Here is a 17,419-nt window from a genome sequence, read left to right as displayed (position 1 = left end):
CAACATCTAACAACACCATAGTATAAGATGTCAACCCAACCTTTTATTTGCCCCTACATTTTATTTGCCCCTACATCATGATCCATTCATTCATTTTTTAAGAATTTAATACTATTTTTTCCTTGCCACTTATTCTTTTTATTTTATTAATGAAAGGCTAAACCAACCATGCACAATTTGAAACAGAGAGATTGATTTATTATAACACTTTCAAAACAAGGGATGAAAAATGCAACACCTATAATTTTTTAATTATTTTTAATATTTTTTTATCCATTAATACTATCTTCTAAAATAAAATAGCAATCACAAAAACAAACAAATCTAAAATATATCCTTTGTATATAAGTCTCAAATAGTGCGGTGTTTTATTCATGTAATGAATGATGTAAGTAAATAAAAGAATAAAATCACAAAATCGTGCATTATAATGTATAATTTAGTTTCATACTTATTTAAATTTTTAATATCATTGATTATATTTATTATTTTCCTTTTTTTATGTTCTTCTTCCTTTATATATGTAGGTATGAAATGATAATTTTGGCATAATTTTATTTTATACTATACATATTTTGAATCTGTAATTGAAGTTTATTATTTTTTCCCTATAGTTGACCGTAGTTGATTCTGAAATTTACTTTCTGTAATAAAAGTACCTAAAAAGTACTATTGAAAGTACCTTGAAATCATGCATGTGAATTCCCGAGAGAGTTTTCAAGGTTTCACTTCAACGCAAATAAAAACCTATTGAAATTCAATTAATGCAGTCTATCTATGATTTCGTTGTCCCAAGGTGTGGTTCTTTTCAGCAGTGTGGCAAGAAACATTATTAAGTAATTATTTAAATGTCTTAATTAAGATAACAAATTATTAATAATTCTGAATGAAGCAATAATTTCTTGTGTTAAAGATAATGAAAAATCATGATACAATTGCTTTCATGCATAGCCAACAATTTGTGTGGGGTTGAGGTTGTCTTGTATTCTTTGTATGTGATAGAATGAGTCAATGACTGCTTCAGAAAGTATCTGCCAAAGATGACAGTGAAAAAACTTTGATATTCCTGGACCATAGTCTCAAATAAAATAAACTCCAGCCAAAAAATCTGTTCCCTGTTTGGATCTTTTTGTTTCACCTTTAAACCTTTAAGGGGTACAAACTCCAAAGGTTAGACTTGAACTGAATTAAATGTGTGTTCTTGGATGATGCACATAAAATAACACTACACCCTTTGGGAACGTGGAAGTCATGCACCCACCCACACCTTATATCACTGCACCCTATTTTGTCCTTCTCCTTCACCTACCCTTATTCAATGCAATAATCCAAACAAACACCAACAATGCAATTCTCCATTTTCATAAGAAAAAAAAAAAGAAAGAAAAATCTCAACACTCTGCCTCTCTCACTCATTTCCTAGAGTGATATCAGTGATTCAGTTTATTGCAGATTTCAGACACACAGACGCAATTTTTTTCATGCAAACCTCATTTTACCTCTCTGTCCAGAAACATAAATTACAGTCCTCAAAAAACACCTAACTAGAATGAATTACAGTGCAAAGGTTCCAATTGGTTACAGAATCATTGAGGTAAAGAAATTGGCCCCAGTACAATTCTGTACATAATTTCAATAATCTGATCATAATCAAGAATGTAATCCCAATTCAAGGTCCCCCATCAACTACAGTGACAGAAAGGCTTGATTTTTCATAATCAGAGATTAATTAAGAATTGAACCCCATCTGTTACAGTGAGACACCAAAGGGGAATTCAGTGACTCAAAAGAGAGGAAAAGAAACAAAATTTCGGCCCTACTTACCGTCAATTCCTTCTTTTTCAGAGTGGTGTACCAATTATTCCAGCGCGTGAAAAATTCTTCACAGAAAAAAGGAATAGAAAAGAAAAGAAAAGAAAAGCATCTCCTTTTTCCATAACGATTCCTAACAATTTAGAAAAAAAGTAAGTACAATTGGAAGAAGCAACATTCTGTTGTCTTCACCATCACCTACCTAAGGCCTTTTTTTTCGCATAAACCAAACACTACAAAAAAAAATCTAAAAGCTACCAAATTTACACTGAGATAATCATTAAAAAAAACTAAAGGGGTGGTGATTTGTAGCCCAAGATCAATTCTTTCTCCATGTTTCACCCAAGGTTTCTAATTGAAGTCGCGACAGTTTCTTCAGAACTCTGAACATTTTACAAAACTGTGGACAAGATCCCAAAAAACTTGATGTTGGGAGAAAAAACCAGTTTTAAAAACCTTGGTTTGGAGCAGAATTCAGAAGCCAAAGCAACCAACATGGTGGTGGTGGTGAAGGGACTTGTCCCTGTCAATCAAGCCCCGAACGTTTCTGAATTCCTCAACATGGCAAGGGATGGTTATGGTTCCCTTCTGGTCGAAACCGTATTCTTCCTCTGCCTCCTTGAGAAGCTGCATGAAGAGAGGGTGGTTGATGTACATGACAGGCACCACGAACCTTTGTTGCTCTTCTCCTTGACCAACTTTGATCGCCATGCACCCTTTTGGTACCCCTCTGAACTCCTGCTTCTTCCCATCACGATGGTGCAATTGAAAACTCCTGGGACTCTTCTCCCCCATACCCATTCTACCACCAAGAAAGCAACAAAGACAAGGAAACCGACACAAAAAAGAGCCCAAAGTTTGTGAGTTTGAGGATATGTTTGAAAGGAAAAAGTCACAGGAAAACAAGGGTGAGGATCGACCAAGGTTCTGAGTCTGCTATGGCCATGTTGAAGTGAGTTAGAAAGGAGTAACTCAGTGACCTTGGATCGTTGGACATGGTTGATAATGAGAAGAACTACTCATGCTATGCTATGCCAAAGGGTGGAACCTGGTGATATATAGGACAAAGCGTAGAGAGAGAAAAAGAGTAATTTTTTCCTGAATATTGGGTCTAAGTTAAAGACTACAAGTGTGACTCGATCTCCACCGTTTGATCGTGGCGGGTGATGATGATGGCATCATTGTTGATGGATCGTGTCACTCTAAAAGGTCTTTTAGAGAAAATAGGAAAGGTTGGTTGGAATCTAATTTGTTGCCCACCTATCATCAAAGACACTTGTGATCATCACATCATATCTATCATAAAATCAAGATCTTGTAAATTTGGCAATAGATCATTAAATGTCACAATTAATATATTTTAACTCTTAAAAAGAAATATATAAGTGGGGATATGTTATATCAATTTTTTTTTTGTTAATTGTTATTTATGTTTCTCATGGTCAAAATTGTTGTTAATTTTTACTATAAAAATAAAATGGTTGCTTTGATTTCTTTTTGTCCTAAATGTGAAGAATTTCTTCCAACTTCATATCAAAATAAGTAGAAGATATTTTGAGGGATAAAATTACTATATTTAAACCTTGGGAACTAAAGGTGATTTTATATTTATGAAATATTCGTATCATAGAAAATAATTTACTTGGAAAAGTTAAGTATATCAATGAGATATTGTTATTATTTCAAATTATACTGTCAATACATAAAAGTTAAACTAGACAATAGTTCTTTCAAAGTGAATTTATTGTTTGCTATAAAAATTGTTTACAATTAATATTGAATATTACTTACTCGTATATAAGAGAACCAAATATTTATAAAGTAATTAAATATAAACAAATTCCAATTTTGTATAATATAATCAAAATTATTATTTTAAAAATAGTTTTGTGTTCAATTCTAAAAATATCTATCATACATATGACCGATAATGATTTAGCATTAAATTAATAATATTAAATCAATCCAACTACACGAATAATTATTCTCGGTATTTGTGTGTTAAATACAAACATACTTTTACATTATTATTTAATTATGAATTAATATATATGATAAAGTCAACTTTTACAATAATTTTTTAAGAATTTATATTTATAATGATTTTAATTGATTAGTGCAAAAAACATTATATTGGCAATATATCAAGATTAAATCCATGACTTATTTATGAAATTTTGATGACTAAAATAAAAAATATGACATACATAGTTGTTGTTGACTAAATTCATATATACATTTTTTATTCTGATTTTGAATTTTATGATTTCAATGTGATTTTGAATTTAAAATTAGTTAAACAATCAATACGTCAAATGTATATCTTGTATTTTTTTTTTTAGAATTTATATATATGAATATATGTAGTTGAAAAAAACAAAACTTCTATGTGGTCGCAAGGACAACCTCACACTGAAATATATTTTAGAATAGCATTATTTGTTCTTTTAAAAGGATTTACAGTTACAAACGCCAAGTAACAAACTTAATCAAAATAAAGAAAGTGTAATGGATAATTTTTAGTTATTAAAACCTTTTTTTTATTCTGTATTTTTCAAAATTTTCAAATGTAAGTATAAAAATATACACCATCAAAAGATCAGGGATCACAAAATTATTTACTGATAATCAACATTGAATATTTAACACTTTTTAATTAATAATTAATATTCGTGAGTACAATTTTTTCTATATGCCGAGTAGAGATGGATATAGTTCTTGCAATTCACAAAGTTATATATTTATATGATGAGGTAATTATAATAGTTTTTTAATTAAAAATTTACAATAAAAAAATATTTTTAATAATCTTCTTATTTTAGTTCTTCAAAATTAAACATGGTTAATATAAGGTTTTTAAAGTGAAAAATATCAACTGATTTTATTTTATTTAGTTTAAGTATTAGGTTTTTTACTTATGTTTTTTTAAAATAAACTTCATTTAAATTTATGTTTTTGAATTTAACATTGATCAAAATAGAAAAAAATAAATAAAATTCATTGACACAATCTGACATGACCCTTATTATCGCATGGGATACATCAATTTAATGAAAGAAAAACACTTATTTTTTTTTCTAGCATAATTACAAAAAAATTGTATTTGGTATCATTATAAATATTAAAAGATCGGTAAATTTAAGAACAACGCATAAGAAATATCTTTCATAATTGGTAACTCTCACACAATTAATTGAACCGCAAAAATAAATGTATATTGACCAACTTAAATAACTGATATACATTATCTTATGACTTCAATTGATTCTGTTGACCGTGTTGAATGCTTATAAATATGCTTTTAATAATAACCCATGCTTTTATAACATATGTTCTATTTTATTCATATAACCTTTTTTTCCATAGATATTCATTTTGTTAATGTAATTACATTTTTTAAACTTATTTATATTGTTAATAGTATTTTAAAACTATTTTCTTCCATTAAATTGTTTTAAACACAGAATGCATGGTGTCTTTTCTTTTCTTAATAGTTTTAATAACAAGCGTAACACAGAATTATTCTCTTACAAGTGTTATCTGTAGACTTTTTAAGAAATAAATTTTTTTTTTTGAATATCAATCACATTTCAACTCACTCTAATAATATAATAATATATATTGATATTTTAAATTAAAACACTTAAAAAAAATATTAACTTATTAGTAGTCAAGTGAATTTATATTTATTTAAAGACTGTCACGATATCACCTTCCTTGAAAAAATTCTTATATTTTTAATCTTATTTTTATTTTATTATTATAAACTAATATGTATAAACTGATATGGGACATTGTGCCTGCTAACCTACCACACCAGTTAGCAACTTCTTGCCTTTTGTATACGTGTACAAACAATACAAGTATGAGTTGGAATGCTTTGATATTGTTATTTTTTATTTATCAGAATAAAATATTTATTTTTTAGCATAAAAAAATATTAAATATTATTAAGTAATATTAAGTAAAGAATAAAAGTAGAACTTATTTGTGATGTGATTAGAATAAAAGAAAAGAAAATAAGGAAGTAGAAAGGGAAGAAGAGGTGAGTGAAGAAGGGAGGACACGTGGAGCGGGGTGATGGCTGTGGTGGTGACAGCTAGGTGGATGGGGAAAATAGAGAGGGACAAACCAATAACAGGTCTGAAACATGTCAGGTGGCGATCAAATGTGTCATTCCATTCTACGGAACCTTTGTACTTTCTTTCTTCTTTCCGCCTCTTCATTTTTAAGGAATAAATATCATCCATAATTTTACAAAAAATGTTCATTTAATGATAATTTCATTATCAGATACATAAATTTACAATCTTCTAAACTCCATTTCTCTTGGACAGAAAGATAATAATGATCAAACTTATATTTATTTTTTTTGGTAAATTCTTCATAATTTTCCATGTTTTCTTTTTATTTTCATATATTTTTTAATTCTAAAAATAATCTTTAATTGAAATATGAATTAAAATTAATAAAATATCTAACTTATATTTTTTTAGTATATATATATATATAAATAAAAAGATATTAAAAGTTCAAGATGTTTCAAATAAAGTTTTTTATAAAAAACAAAGTTAGGAACATGTCATATTTAAATGGATTCTTTTTTATTTTAAAAAAAATCTGTTTGATGGTGTCTATTTTTAAATAAAAAGAAAAATTAAATAAAATTATTAAGTTATTTGAGTTAATTTGTGTCATAAAAATATTAGTTAATAATAAATAAATTATTTATCTTGAAATAATGAAAAATTGAATCAAATGAAAAAGAAATATATCTAAAAAATATGTTTGTTTTTATTATTTAGTTTAAGTGAAAGAAGTATTTTATTTTTCTAAATTTTTAGTATTTTTTTAAAAGTCACAAAACTAAAAAAAAATCAAAAAAAATATATAAATGAAATACAAAACTAAAAAGAAAATTATTTTAACATTGAGAACATTGAATACAATCAATCTTCTCGTCAACCCTTTTACACACATTCAGATGATGAAATTGTTATCTCAAGCACAATGGAATGTTGTATGGTGATATAAATTTATTTTTTTCCAAAAAAATTCTTATTTTCAGTGCATAACTTACTCTATTAAAAAATATTTTGGGGGTGAGTCTTGTTAGTTATTAATTCAGATTTTATTAGCCTTAAATGTTGGTTATTAATTCTGATTTTATTATACTTAAACTATTTATATTATTGCATTAATAGTCAGTTTACATAGATGTTAGTATTTCTATTTTATAACTTCCAGTAATTGTAATTTTATTATATATATATATATTATTGAAGTAAATCAAGAAGATATGGGTATCGGTTCAGCAGTTTTGTAATCTCGTACAATTACATTCAATCAGTTTATACAAATACAAGAATACACGTAAATTTGAATAGTTATGAATCCGATCATGTAGCATGTTCTTTACATAGTAAGAGTTGTAATTTTCTTTTTTATTTTCCCTTTGATTTGAGGTTTTTCATATAACTAATGTAAAGTTGTGATTTTTTTTTTATTGGGACTAAAGTCATGATATCAAATAGGAATGACAAAGAAGGACAGGTTGTGCGGACTAACCTGTGATCTACTAAAAAATGCGGAACAAATTGTTTATTTCATCCCGCTGGTCCGCTTAGATTCGTTCCAGATAACTCGTATTTTACACGGGCCAATTGCGTGGTGGATTAGCCTGCATAACCCACATAGTTTAAAATTTAGAAATTTCTTTTTGCACCCTATAATTTCTTCTCACAATCTTATATTTTTAAAAATTCTAAAATTATCTATTCCAAATTCTATAATTTGGAATACAAATTTGTACTTTGAATCGTGCAATCCAAAACACAAATTTTAACTTCCAAATTCTATAACCTGAGAAGTCTTTGAATTCCACATTTCAAAATTAAAAAAAAAAATCAATGAAAAATGTCAAAGGGTAATTTGATTAATGAAATTCAATAATGTTTTTTTTAATATTTAATAGTTTTTTTTTCTGAAATGCATAAATTGTTTATGTTTCAATACTAAATCCAGTATAGCAAGTGTAACATCCTGATATTTTTTTCCCACAACTAATAAGCATAATATGCAATATATAACTCTTTCATACAGTGTTTCAAAACATATCCCTCTTCATAGGAATTTTAAATATTTACATAAAATAATTTTTTTCATCCTCTAACTTCTCACTGAGGAGTTCTATCACCTATAACATCATCGACTTCCGTGTAAATACATAATCATCACAGATTAAAGAAAACAAACAGAAAATAAAGAATCTGGCAAGCTAGCTATTTTTAAAACTTCTAATATAATTATAACTTTAAATATGATCATAAAGCCATCAATTATCATACATTTTCACAAACCATCAAGTGTCTATCATAATTCATCTTTCTCATGGGAGACTTCTACTGACTCACAACACATAGACACTTGAACCTACTTCCGAAAGACTCGTGTATTGAGATTAGCATCCAGAGGCCTGCACCTGTTATACTACTTGCTGTGAAATCCACATAGTCATGCGCATAATCATCTGAGTGTCTCATTATCTCATCTCATACGATAGGGTAAATCCATTTGATCTGCTCTGATTAGTTCTTTCAAACCTCAAACTCAGTCAGATGAATCTCATTCGACTCTCAGCAATTGAATAACTTCATCTATATAAGTTTCTTTAATCATATTTTAAATAAAACTTAGAATTTTCACTTAAAAACAATAAGCAATAAAAAGCTAGACTTTCAAAACCAAAATTAAAATTTTAAGTTTTTTTTTACTGGCTTGAGTGAAATTTTTTTCGATTGGGCAATAATAGGTCTCGTCCAAGTGAAAATCCTTTTCCTTGAGCAAGAGTAAACCCAAGAGCATCTCCAGAATTTAACCCATTTCTGCCTGAGCGAGATTCCTTCTCACTTGAATGAGAATGGACCCGAGAGCACTCCATCTTTCCATTCTATTCTCGCTTGATTTCTGCCTACTTTGAGAAATTTTCATTTTGTCCTGTATTTGTTTCACTCTCTTAGTGGTCTAGGGTTCATTTTCGCTCAAGCATAAAAAAACTTAAACTTCAGTTTTTGCTCTTGAAAGAATGATGTATTATTGTTTCTTGTTTTTATTAAATTTATGTGAAATTTTAATTATATATTTAATTAAAAATCATGTAGTTTATGTGATTTTTTGAATGAATTTTGGTTTGTTTGGTTTCTAAGTTTTGGTATGATTTAATGATTTGATTATGTGTAATATGAGATATGAAAATGTGATTAAGATATAATGTTTTCAAGAAAGAAAATATTGTGTTGAGATTTGAAGGAGATATTCTACTGATATAATGGAAAAATATAGATGAAGTAATTTAGGGTGGTGAGATTCGAAGGAGGTTCATATAAACGAGTCAATTGTTTCAAAGATAAATTACTTGACTTGTTATATGAATTAACCCTGTCATATGAGGTGATTCGATATTGAGATTAATAAGCACAAAACTAAGAGGATTTCATAGTGGGGTAGTGTCGAGTCAATACACGAGTTTTTCAAAAGTAGAGTCAAGTATCTATGTGTTGTTTTCATTGGATTTAATGATGTGAAATTGTTGGGTCTATTAGTGTCTAAGTTCAAAAGGGGAGGGGTGAATTGAGCTTATAAAATTTTCGCAAGAACACACAATTTTCAGTATACCAGAGGCAAAAAGAACAGATTGTTTTTACATGAAACATATTGATTCTTCAGAGCAATCTAGCACAATTTGAATTTGTTCAAAATAAAATTGTGATCAACAGAGAATTATACCAGAATCAGATTAACTTAATATTATGAGGATGAAGAATACAACTATGCTTAGAAATCAAACAAATTTACTCAACACAAGGTTTTAAGGAGAATGATTCTTTCTCATATTTTAATGATTAGACTGTTTGTTCACAAATCACTTAAACCATCATATACAACTGTCTTGTTTGTGATTAGAGAACTTTAACAAATCAGGAAGAACAGTTTTTACTTAAACCCAAAATTAATAGATTCAATTTCAAAAGAACAGATTTAGTTCTTGATAGAATTAAGCAAAATCAGAAATGAGTGCAGGGATGAGAAGAAAAGGCACACAAGTTTTTATATTCGTTCACTCATACAGAGCTACGTCCAGTCTCACCTTACCCCAAGGTGGAATCCACTAAAAACAGTACCAGTTACTTACAAACACAGCAGTTCTTGAACACTACAAGAACAACACAATCAATGCTGAAAAACTCTATTTCAGCACACCTTGCACCCCAAGAAACCCTATCAAGGAGTGACTAACACTTACACCTTTACAAACCAGAATAAAGGAAAGATTACACCTGAAAAGAAGATGCAAGAACTCAAAACCAGTAGTTCAATTTGCTGCAGAACTGCACCAGCACCTTCACCGAGATCAAAGGTTTCCTAGAACAAGCACACTTGAAAATCTCTTTGGAAAACCTTTCAAAAATCTTTCAATCCTTCTTCTCACATGGAAAATGTTTGATCTCTGTCAAAAACGTAATTGCTCAGCACCTTTTCATGTGAGAGAGACTTTTCTTTATATAGAAAACAATTTCTAACTTCTTTTCAAAAAACAGTTGAAAAGCAGTTATGAAAACAACAGATTCATTTTTGAACTTAACAAATTTATTTTGTGAAAACCGCCAACTCAGCTAACTGAAATAACTGTCTGAGTTGTACCTTTGGTGCCCTAACTAACTTGTGAAAAACCTTTCAACTGACCAAAGAATAAACCTGTTCTTTCACAGTGAAACAGATTAAAGTATAGCAAGCAGGCCAGCTCAGCTTTAACTGAAAAAACTAACTAAGCTTTACCTGTGGTGCCCTAACAGAATTTTAGAAAAGCCTTTTAACAGAGAAAAAATAAACCGATTCTTTCTCCATAAAACAGATTTATTTTTGTACTGATTTAAATCTTTTAAGAGCACATTTAAAAGCTTTTCAAAAACCATTTAACCACATCATGTGCTTGATCTAGGCTTGGTTAGGCATCTAGGATGGGTTATACAGCAAAAGACAACCTTACACAATTACAAGCCTACATACAAGATCATCTAAACCTATTACAAACTTTACAATAAACTAGCTATTTTCTACATCAAACACACACAACACTAGGTAGAGAAGAGACTTCATCCATCTTCAACAATCTCCCGCTGTTTGATGGAGACAAATCCCTTTTGCACAGCATAGTTTGATGATCACAATCTGTATTAGACTAGCTGCCAAAACCTGCACAGAATTTTTAGACAGAAAACCATAATAGAGCAGTTGTGAGTTTTGTGCTACCTCCATGTACCATGTAGCTTTCTCTGTGAGCAGTTCTTCTCCCCCTTTGGATTCATCAAACAGAATAAAGCATGGGATAAAAACATACAAGCCATTCATCACAATTCAAACTATAAATTCAGTATTAAGTTCTATTACAAACCTCAATGAAATCAACTAAAAACCAGTGCAGAATAAAGTCAAACAGATTAAAACCAAATTGTTTAACAACATATAAAAGCTAAAGACTTAGATATAGGATCACTTGTCATTGTAGTAGAGCTCAGCTAGCTGCACTTGAACTCCTTCAAGTTGGTCATCCAAGTGTTGAAACCTGGCGTAAGTCATTTCATAGTGTGCCTTCTCCTCATATGTGAGTGTGTCCAGCCTGCTTAGCACTTGTCTTTCAAACATAAACAGAGGTTCACCTCTGTACTCAGGTGCCTCATATGCAACCATTGCATTTTGGCTTGTAGCAGCAACATCTTCATGTCCAGCAGAGTGCCCTGGTGATGCATCCATGTGCTGCACTCCATCAACATTTTCTTCTTCTTCATTTGCTGGATCAGCTGCTTCATTTTCAGCTCTGTTTGCAGCATTCCTTCTAAATACCCAGCTGTCATCCTCCTTTTGAAACCCCATCTTCAAGAGAGTAGAGTTGTCTATTTCACTAGCTGCCTTAATGGTGTCATTTCTCTCATTTATAGTGTCAACTTCAAAATAATCGATTAGCTTTGACACAAAAATAGCATATGGAAAGCGATAGTCTGGTAACCTTGTGGATTTGAGCATATGCTCCACCATAGTACTCACCCAATTTACCTTGAGTTGGTTCATGATGCAGTACAGCAAAATCAAGTCCTCTTCATGGAGAGTTGCATGATTACTTCCTCTTGGAGTAAGCTGCCAAGCAATGATGTAGGCAAGGAGTCTTGGAATGATTGTGAGATTTCCAGCATGGAATCTAGCCACTGGTTCAGCAGGGTTTCTCACACAACTTCTGTAAAACTGCATCTTGTTGAATCCCTGAATTCCAGCAGTGTTCCCTTTGCTTACCTTCATTCCAGAATACTTGATTCCTCCCACATTACTCCATATTTCTCTTGTAATATTCAGCTTCACACCTTTCACATGGGAGACCAAATTTTTGCCATCTTGAACCAAGTTGCTGTAGAAGACTTTCACCAAGTCTGGATAGACATTTCCAGTCATTTCTAGGAAGTTCTTCAGCTTTTGATGCTTGAGCAAGGTTTTTGCTTCAGTCAGATTTTCTTCTCTCAACCAAGAAAATTCCAGCACTTTGGACGCATTGACTTGCTTTCTGCTTGTCTCATGAATGAACCTTGTCATTGCTTTAGAGTCTCCAGCAAACCATTTCTCCAGAATACCTTGGTTGCTGCTGGATTGCTCCTTGGATTTCTTCTTTCTGTGTGATGAGGATGCCATGCTCAATCTGTTTTTCCCTGCACCAGTTTATTAATATACAATTCTAGAAAAAAAAAATGCAGTACAGATTATCACTCAGAACAGAACCAAAACTTGTGGTGAAGCAAGTGTGAACCTGGACAGCTTATAACACAGATGAGAAGGGGTGAGAGAAAAGCTGATTTGTGCTAGGTTTATATAGAATCATTAAACCAAATTTTGAAAATCACAAATTTTAACGAAGGACAATTTGATCAGATTTTAGGAATTATGGGTTTTGAAGGAAAATCAAATCTATCAGATATGCTACAGATTTTATTCCAATAGTGCAGCAGGTTCAGGTGTGGATTCACGTAAGAATATCTTGGAACCTGATTTTGGCACATCAAATCTGTTGCACCTACACAATATCCAATCAGTTAGGATACTCACACACTAATTGGCACAGACCTGCTGGTTAATAACCGAAAAAGCAGTCAAAGATAAAGTGAGAGAGAGAGAAAGTAAATCTTTCTCTTTCCTAGTCACAGCTGTGATTTCTGAAACAGGGAACAAAACATGTTAAAACATAAAACAACAGATTGAAATTTTCGCTGCAGAGGACAATTTAAGCTAATAATACCCAATTCATTTAGAAGAAAATAAAACCTGTCTTTAGCAAGTGGTTTAGTGAATAGATCAGCTAGTTGAAATTCAGTACCAATGAATTGTATATCACAAGTTTCATTAGCTATATGTTCTCTTAGAAAGTGATGTCTAATTTCAATATGTTTAGTTCTTGAGTGCATGACAGGATTCTTAGACAGATTTATGGCACTAGTATTATCACAATTTATAGGTATCTTGTTTAACAAAATTCCAAAATCACTTAGCTGCTGCCTTAGCCATAAGGTTTGAGCACAACAACTTCCAGCAGCTATGTATTCTGCCTCTGCTGTGGAGAGAGCAACACAAGCTTGTTTCTTGCAATGCCAAGAGATTAGACTTGATCCAAGCATGTGACAAGTTCCACTTGTACTTTTCCTATCCACCTTACAACCTGCAAAGTCAGAATCCGAAAAACCAGTTAAATTTAAAGATACCTTGTTAGGATACCATAATCCAACATCCTTAGATCCTTGCAAATATTTCAGAATTCTTTTTGCTGCATTGTAGTGTGATTCCTTTGGATCAGATTGATATCTAGCACATAAACAGACAGCAAACATAATGTTAGGCCTGCTGACAGTTAAGTATAATAAGGAACCAATTAAACCCCTATACTTGGTTTGATCCACTGATTTTCCTGCAGAATCTTGATCCAGCTAACAGCTTGTTGAAATAGGAATGCTGATTGCTTTGCATTGATCCATATCAAACCTCTTAAGCAGCTCCTTGCAGTATTTTTCTTGGCTTATGAAAATTCCATCATTGAGTTGCTTAACTTGTAGTCCAAGGAAGAAATTCATTTCTCCTAACATTGACATCTCAAACTCATTTTTCATGGTTTTCACAAAGTCTTCACACATCTCTTCATTTGTGGATCCAAAGATAATATAATCTACATAGACTTGCACAAGTATGATATCTTCTCTTTTCTTCTTTATAAAGAGAGTTTTATCATAATTGCCACGGCTATATCCTTGAGAGAGCAGAAATTCGCTTAGCCTTTCATACCATTGCCTAGGTGCTTGCTTCAATCCATATAAGGCCTTCTTAAGCATGTACACATGTTCTGGATTTTTGTGATCTTCAAACCCTGGAGGCTGAGATACAAACACCTCTTCATTGATGTAACCATTTAGAAATGCACTCTTGACATCCATTTGAAACAGCTTGAACCCTTGTATGCTGGAAAATGCTAGAAGTAATCTGACAGCTTCAAGACGTGCTACTGGTGCATAAGTTTCACCAAAATCAATACCTTCTTCTTGGTTATAACCTTTAGCAACTAGCCTTGCTTTATTTATAGTGATAGCACCATGTTCATCCATTTTGTTCCTGTACACCCACTTGGTTCCTATGATATTCATCTCATGCTTTCTTGGAACCAAAGTCCACACTTCATTGTATTCAAACTGGTTCAGCTCTTCCTGCATTGCTGTTATCCAATTGTTGTCTTGCAGTGCTTCTTCCAGGCTTTTAGGCTCAATCTGTGACACAAAAGCCACTGTTCTGCAGAAATTGTTGAGTGAATTCCTTGTTGAGACTCCCTTCTCAATTTTACCAATTACATTGTCAAGAGTGAGATCCCTTGGAGTCTTCCATTCTTTAGGCAATCCTGCATTCACAGTAGATTCTTTGACAGAATTTGGATTAGTAGCATCAAGCTCAGTAGATTGATTCTTTTGCAAAATGGTTCTTAAATCATCCATACCATATTCATCCAGAACAAATTTGGGCACACAAAAATCTGTTTCATCAAACACCACATGTATAGATTCTTCAACTGCAAGCAATCTTTTGTTATACACTCTATAAGCATGACCATTTATAGCATAACTAATATGTATTCCTTCATCTGATTTAGGATCAAATTTTCCCAGATTATCTTTACCATTATTTAAAACAAAGCATTTGCAGCCAAACACCCTAAGATGACTAATGCTAGGCTTCCTTCCTTTATACAGTTCATAGGGAGTTTTCTTAAGAATTGGTCTAATCAATGTTATGTTAAGCACATAAGAAGTAGTGTATACAACATCAGCCCAAAAATATTTAGGTAAACCAAATTCATTTAGCATAGTCCTAGCTAACTCTTCTAGTGATCTATTCTTTCTTTCAACAACACCATTTTGTTGGTTTGTCCTAGGAGCAGAATAACTATGTATGATCCCATGTTTTTCACAATATTTATCAAACTTTGCATTTTGAAATTCTCTCCCATGATCACTACGAATCTGTTTTATCCTATTTTCATTTTCATTATGCAGAACCTTAGCTAGTTTCTTAAAGGCTTTATATGCATCATTTTTAGAAGCAAGAAACAAAGTCCATGTATATCTTGAAAAGTCATCAACAATCACCAAAGCATAGTAATTTCCAGCTAAGCTAGCAGTCCTAGATGGTCCAAACAAGTCCATATGCAAAACATCCAAAGCTTTATTTGTAGAAACCATATCTTTTGATTTAAAGGTAGTTTTAATCTGTTTTCCCTTTACACAAGCATCACACAATCTGTTATTTTGAAATTTTATTTTTGGTAAACCAGAAACAAGTTCCTTAGATTTTAGCTTATTCAAGTGATTTGTGTGAATGTGAGCTAGCCTCCTATGCCACAACCATGACTCATCATTTTTAGATAACAAACACTCATTTTCAGAACAACTCTTTATAATGTCTAGGAGATAGATGTTGTTTACCCTTTTTCCAGTGAACAACACCTTACCAGAATTTTCATTTGAAATTGTACAAGTGTTGGCTTCAAAATTGACCTTGTATCCCTTGTCACACAGCTGGCTAATGCTTAGAAGACTATGTGTTAGCCCTTCAACATATAGGACATTCTCAATAGTGGTTGAGTCTTTAGTACCAACATCTCCTCTTCCAAGAATTTTTCCTCTATTGTTATCTCCATATGTGACATGCCCTTCAGCTTTGAGTTTCAAATTTATGAACTCAGTCACATCACCAGTCATGTGCTTTGAGCAGCCACTATCTAGGTACCACTGGTTTTTCCTGCTGTTTTTCTGCAACAAAACAGATTTAGCACATATGGTACCCCTTTAGTGTAGGGTCCAGTATGATTAAGACCTTTCCTTAGGAAGCCATTTGGTCAATCCTTTAAGAACAAGGTACCTCCTAGCTTTAGATGTTCTAGATACATGACCAGATTTCATACAATAAAAGCATGTTGCAGTATGCATTGTTTGTGAATCACTAAAAGAGGAAAAACCTGTTTTGGAAGGAACAAAGAAACTGGACAGCTTTTTCCCATTACTTTTCATTCCAGGATTATATCCTAGACCATTTTTATTGAAAACAACATTCTGTGAACCTAATAAGGTTTCAAGATTTTCTCTTCCTTTAGTGAAATTTGAAAGCGTTTTTAACAAATATTCAACCTGTTTTTCCAGCTTCTTACAATTATCACAGGTTTTAATTGATGCATGCAGACATGTTAATTCAAGGCTAACCAATTCAGTTTTAGCTTTGTGTAGTTCTTCTTCAAGAGCTTTTACCTTAGGTTCAAGTACCCTGTTTATTCTATTCAATCTGTTGCAAATTATAGCCAACCTGTTTGCTTCATCATGTGTTTCCTTAAAAGCTATTAACAGCTGATCATAGTTTTCAGAATCAATGGAAAAATCACTTACTGAGTCAGAGTTCGATCCTTCATCATTCACCATGAAGAACAGATTTGCTTCTTCACTTTCAGTTGAGGAACTACTAGATGAGGATGCATCATTATCTTCCCATGAGATGTATGCTCTTCTACCTTTGCCTTTGTCACTCTTCTTGCTTGCCGATTTTTCTTTATTTTGATTGTTTGGACAATCAGCTTTTATATGGCTTGGTTTACCACATCCAAAGCACGTGTAATTGGAAGAATTTGAATCAATAGGTTGTTTGGAATACCTCTTTCTTTGCTGAGTTCTGTCACGGTTTTTCTTTCTAAGAAACCTGCTGAATTTTCTGGTGAGCAGACTCACGGTCTCATCATGTTCAGGATCAACTTCTTCCTCACTTGTATTATGTTCCATGGTAGTTTTCAGAGCAATTCCTTTGGCCTTCTTCTCCACTGTTTCTTGTTCTTTCAATCTTTTCAGCTCTATTTCATGCTCTATCAGCTTTCCAAAAAGTGCAGCAGTGGACATCTTGGATAAATCTCTGGATTCTGAGATTGCTGTTACCTTAGGCTGCCAGCTCCTATCAAGGCATTTTAGTACCTTTATGTTAAGCTCTTCCTTGTCAA

The 17,419-nt window shown here is 31.8% G+C and overlaps 1 protein-coding gene across 1 annotated transcript; it reads right to left on the bottom strand.

The window, feature by feature from the left end:
* Positions 1–1,928: 1,928 nt before the first annotated feature.
* On the bottom strand, positions 1,929–2,896 carry LOC137818428 (auxin-responsive protein SAUR32-like). Its single transcript, XM_068621863.1, has one exon. It carries the CDS (start codon positions 2,611–2,613, stop codon positions 2,287–2,289), a length of 327 nt encoding a protein of 108 aa, XP_068477964.1. The 5' UTR covers positions 2,614–2,896; the 3' UTR covers positions 1,929–2,286.
* Between the last annotated feature and the right edge of the window lie 14,523 nt (positions 2,897–17,419).

The sequence above is a fragment of the Phaseolus vulgaris genome, chromosome 10, assembly GCF_000499845.2.
Source record: "Phaseolus vulgaris cultivar G19833 chromosome 10, P. vulgaris v2.0, whole genome shotgun sequence".
Lineage (NCBI taxonomy): Eukaryota > Viridiplantae > Streptophyta > Magnoliopsida > Fabales > Fabaceae > Phaseolus > Phaseolus vulgaris.
This window is presented reverse-complemented; position numbering and strand designations above follow the sequence as displayed.

Bases quoted from the DNA above. Each gene is read 5' to 3' on its own strand.
- LOC137818428 (XM_068621863.1), bottom strand. From the start codon at position 2,613: ATGGGTATGGGGGAGAAGAGTCCCAGGAGTTTTCAATTGCACCATCGT.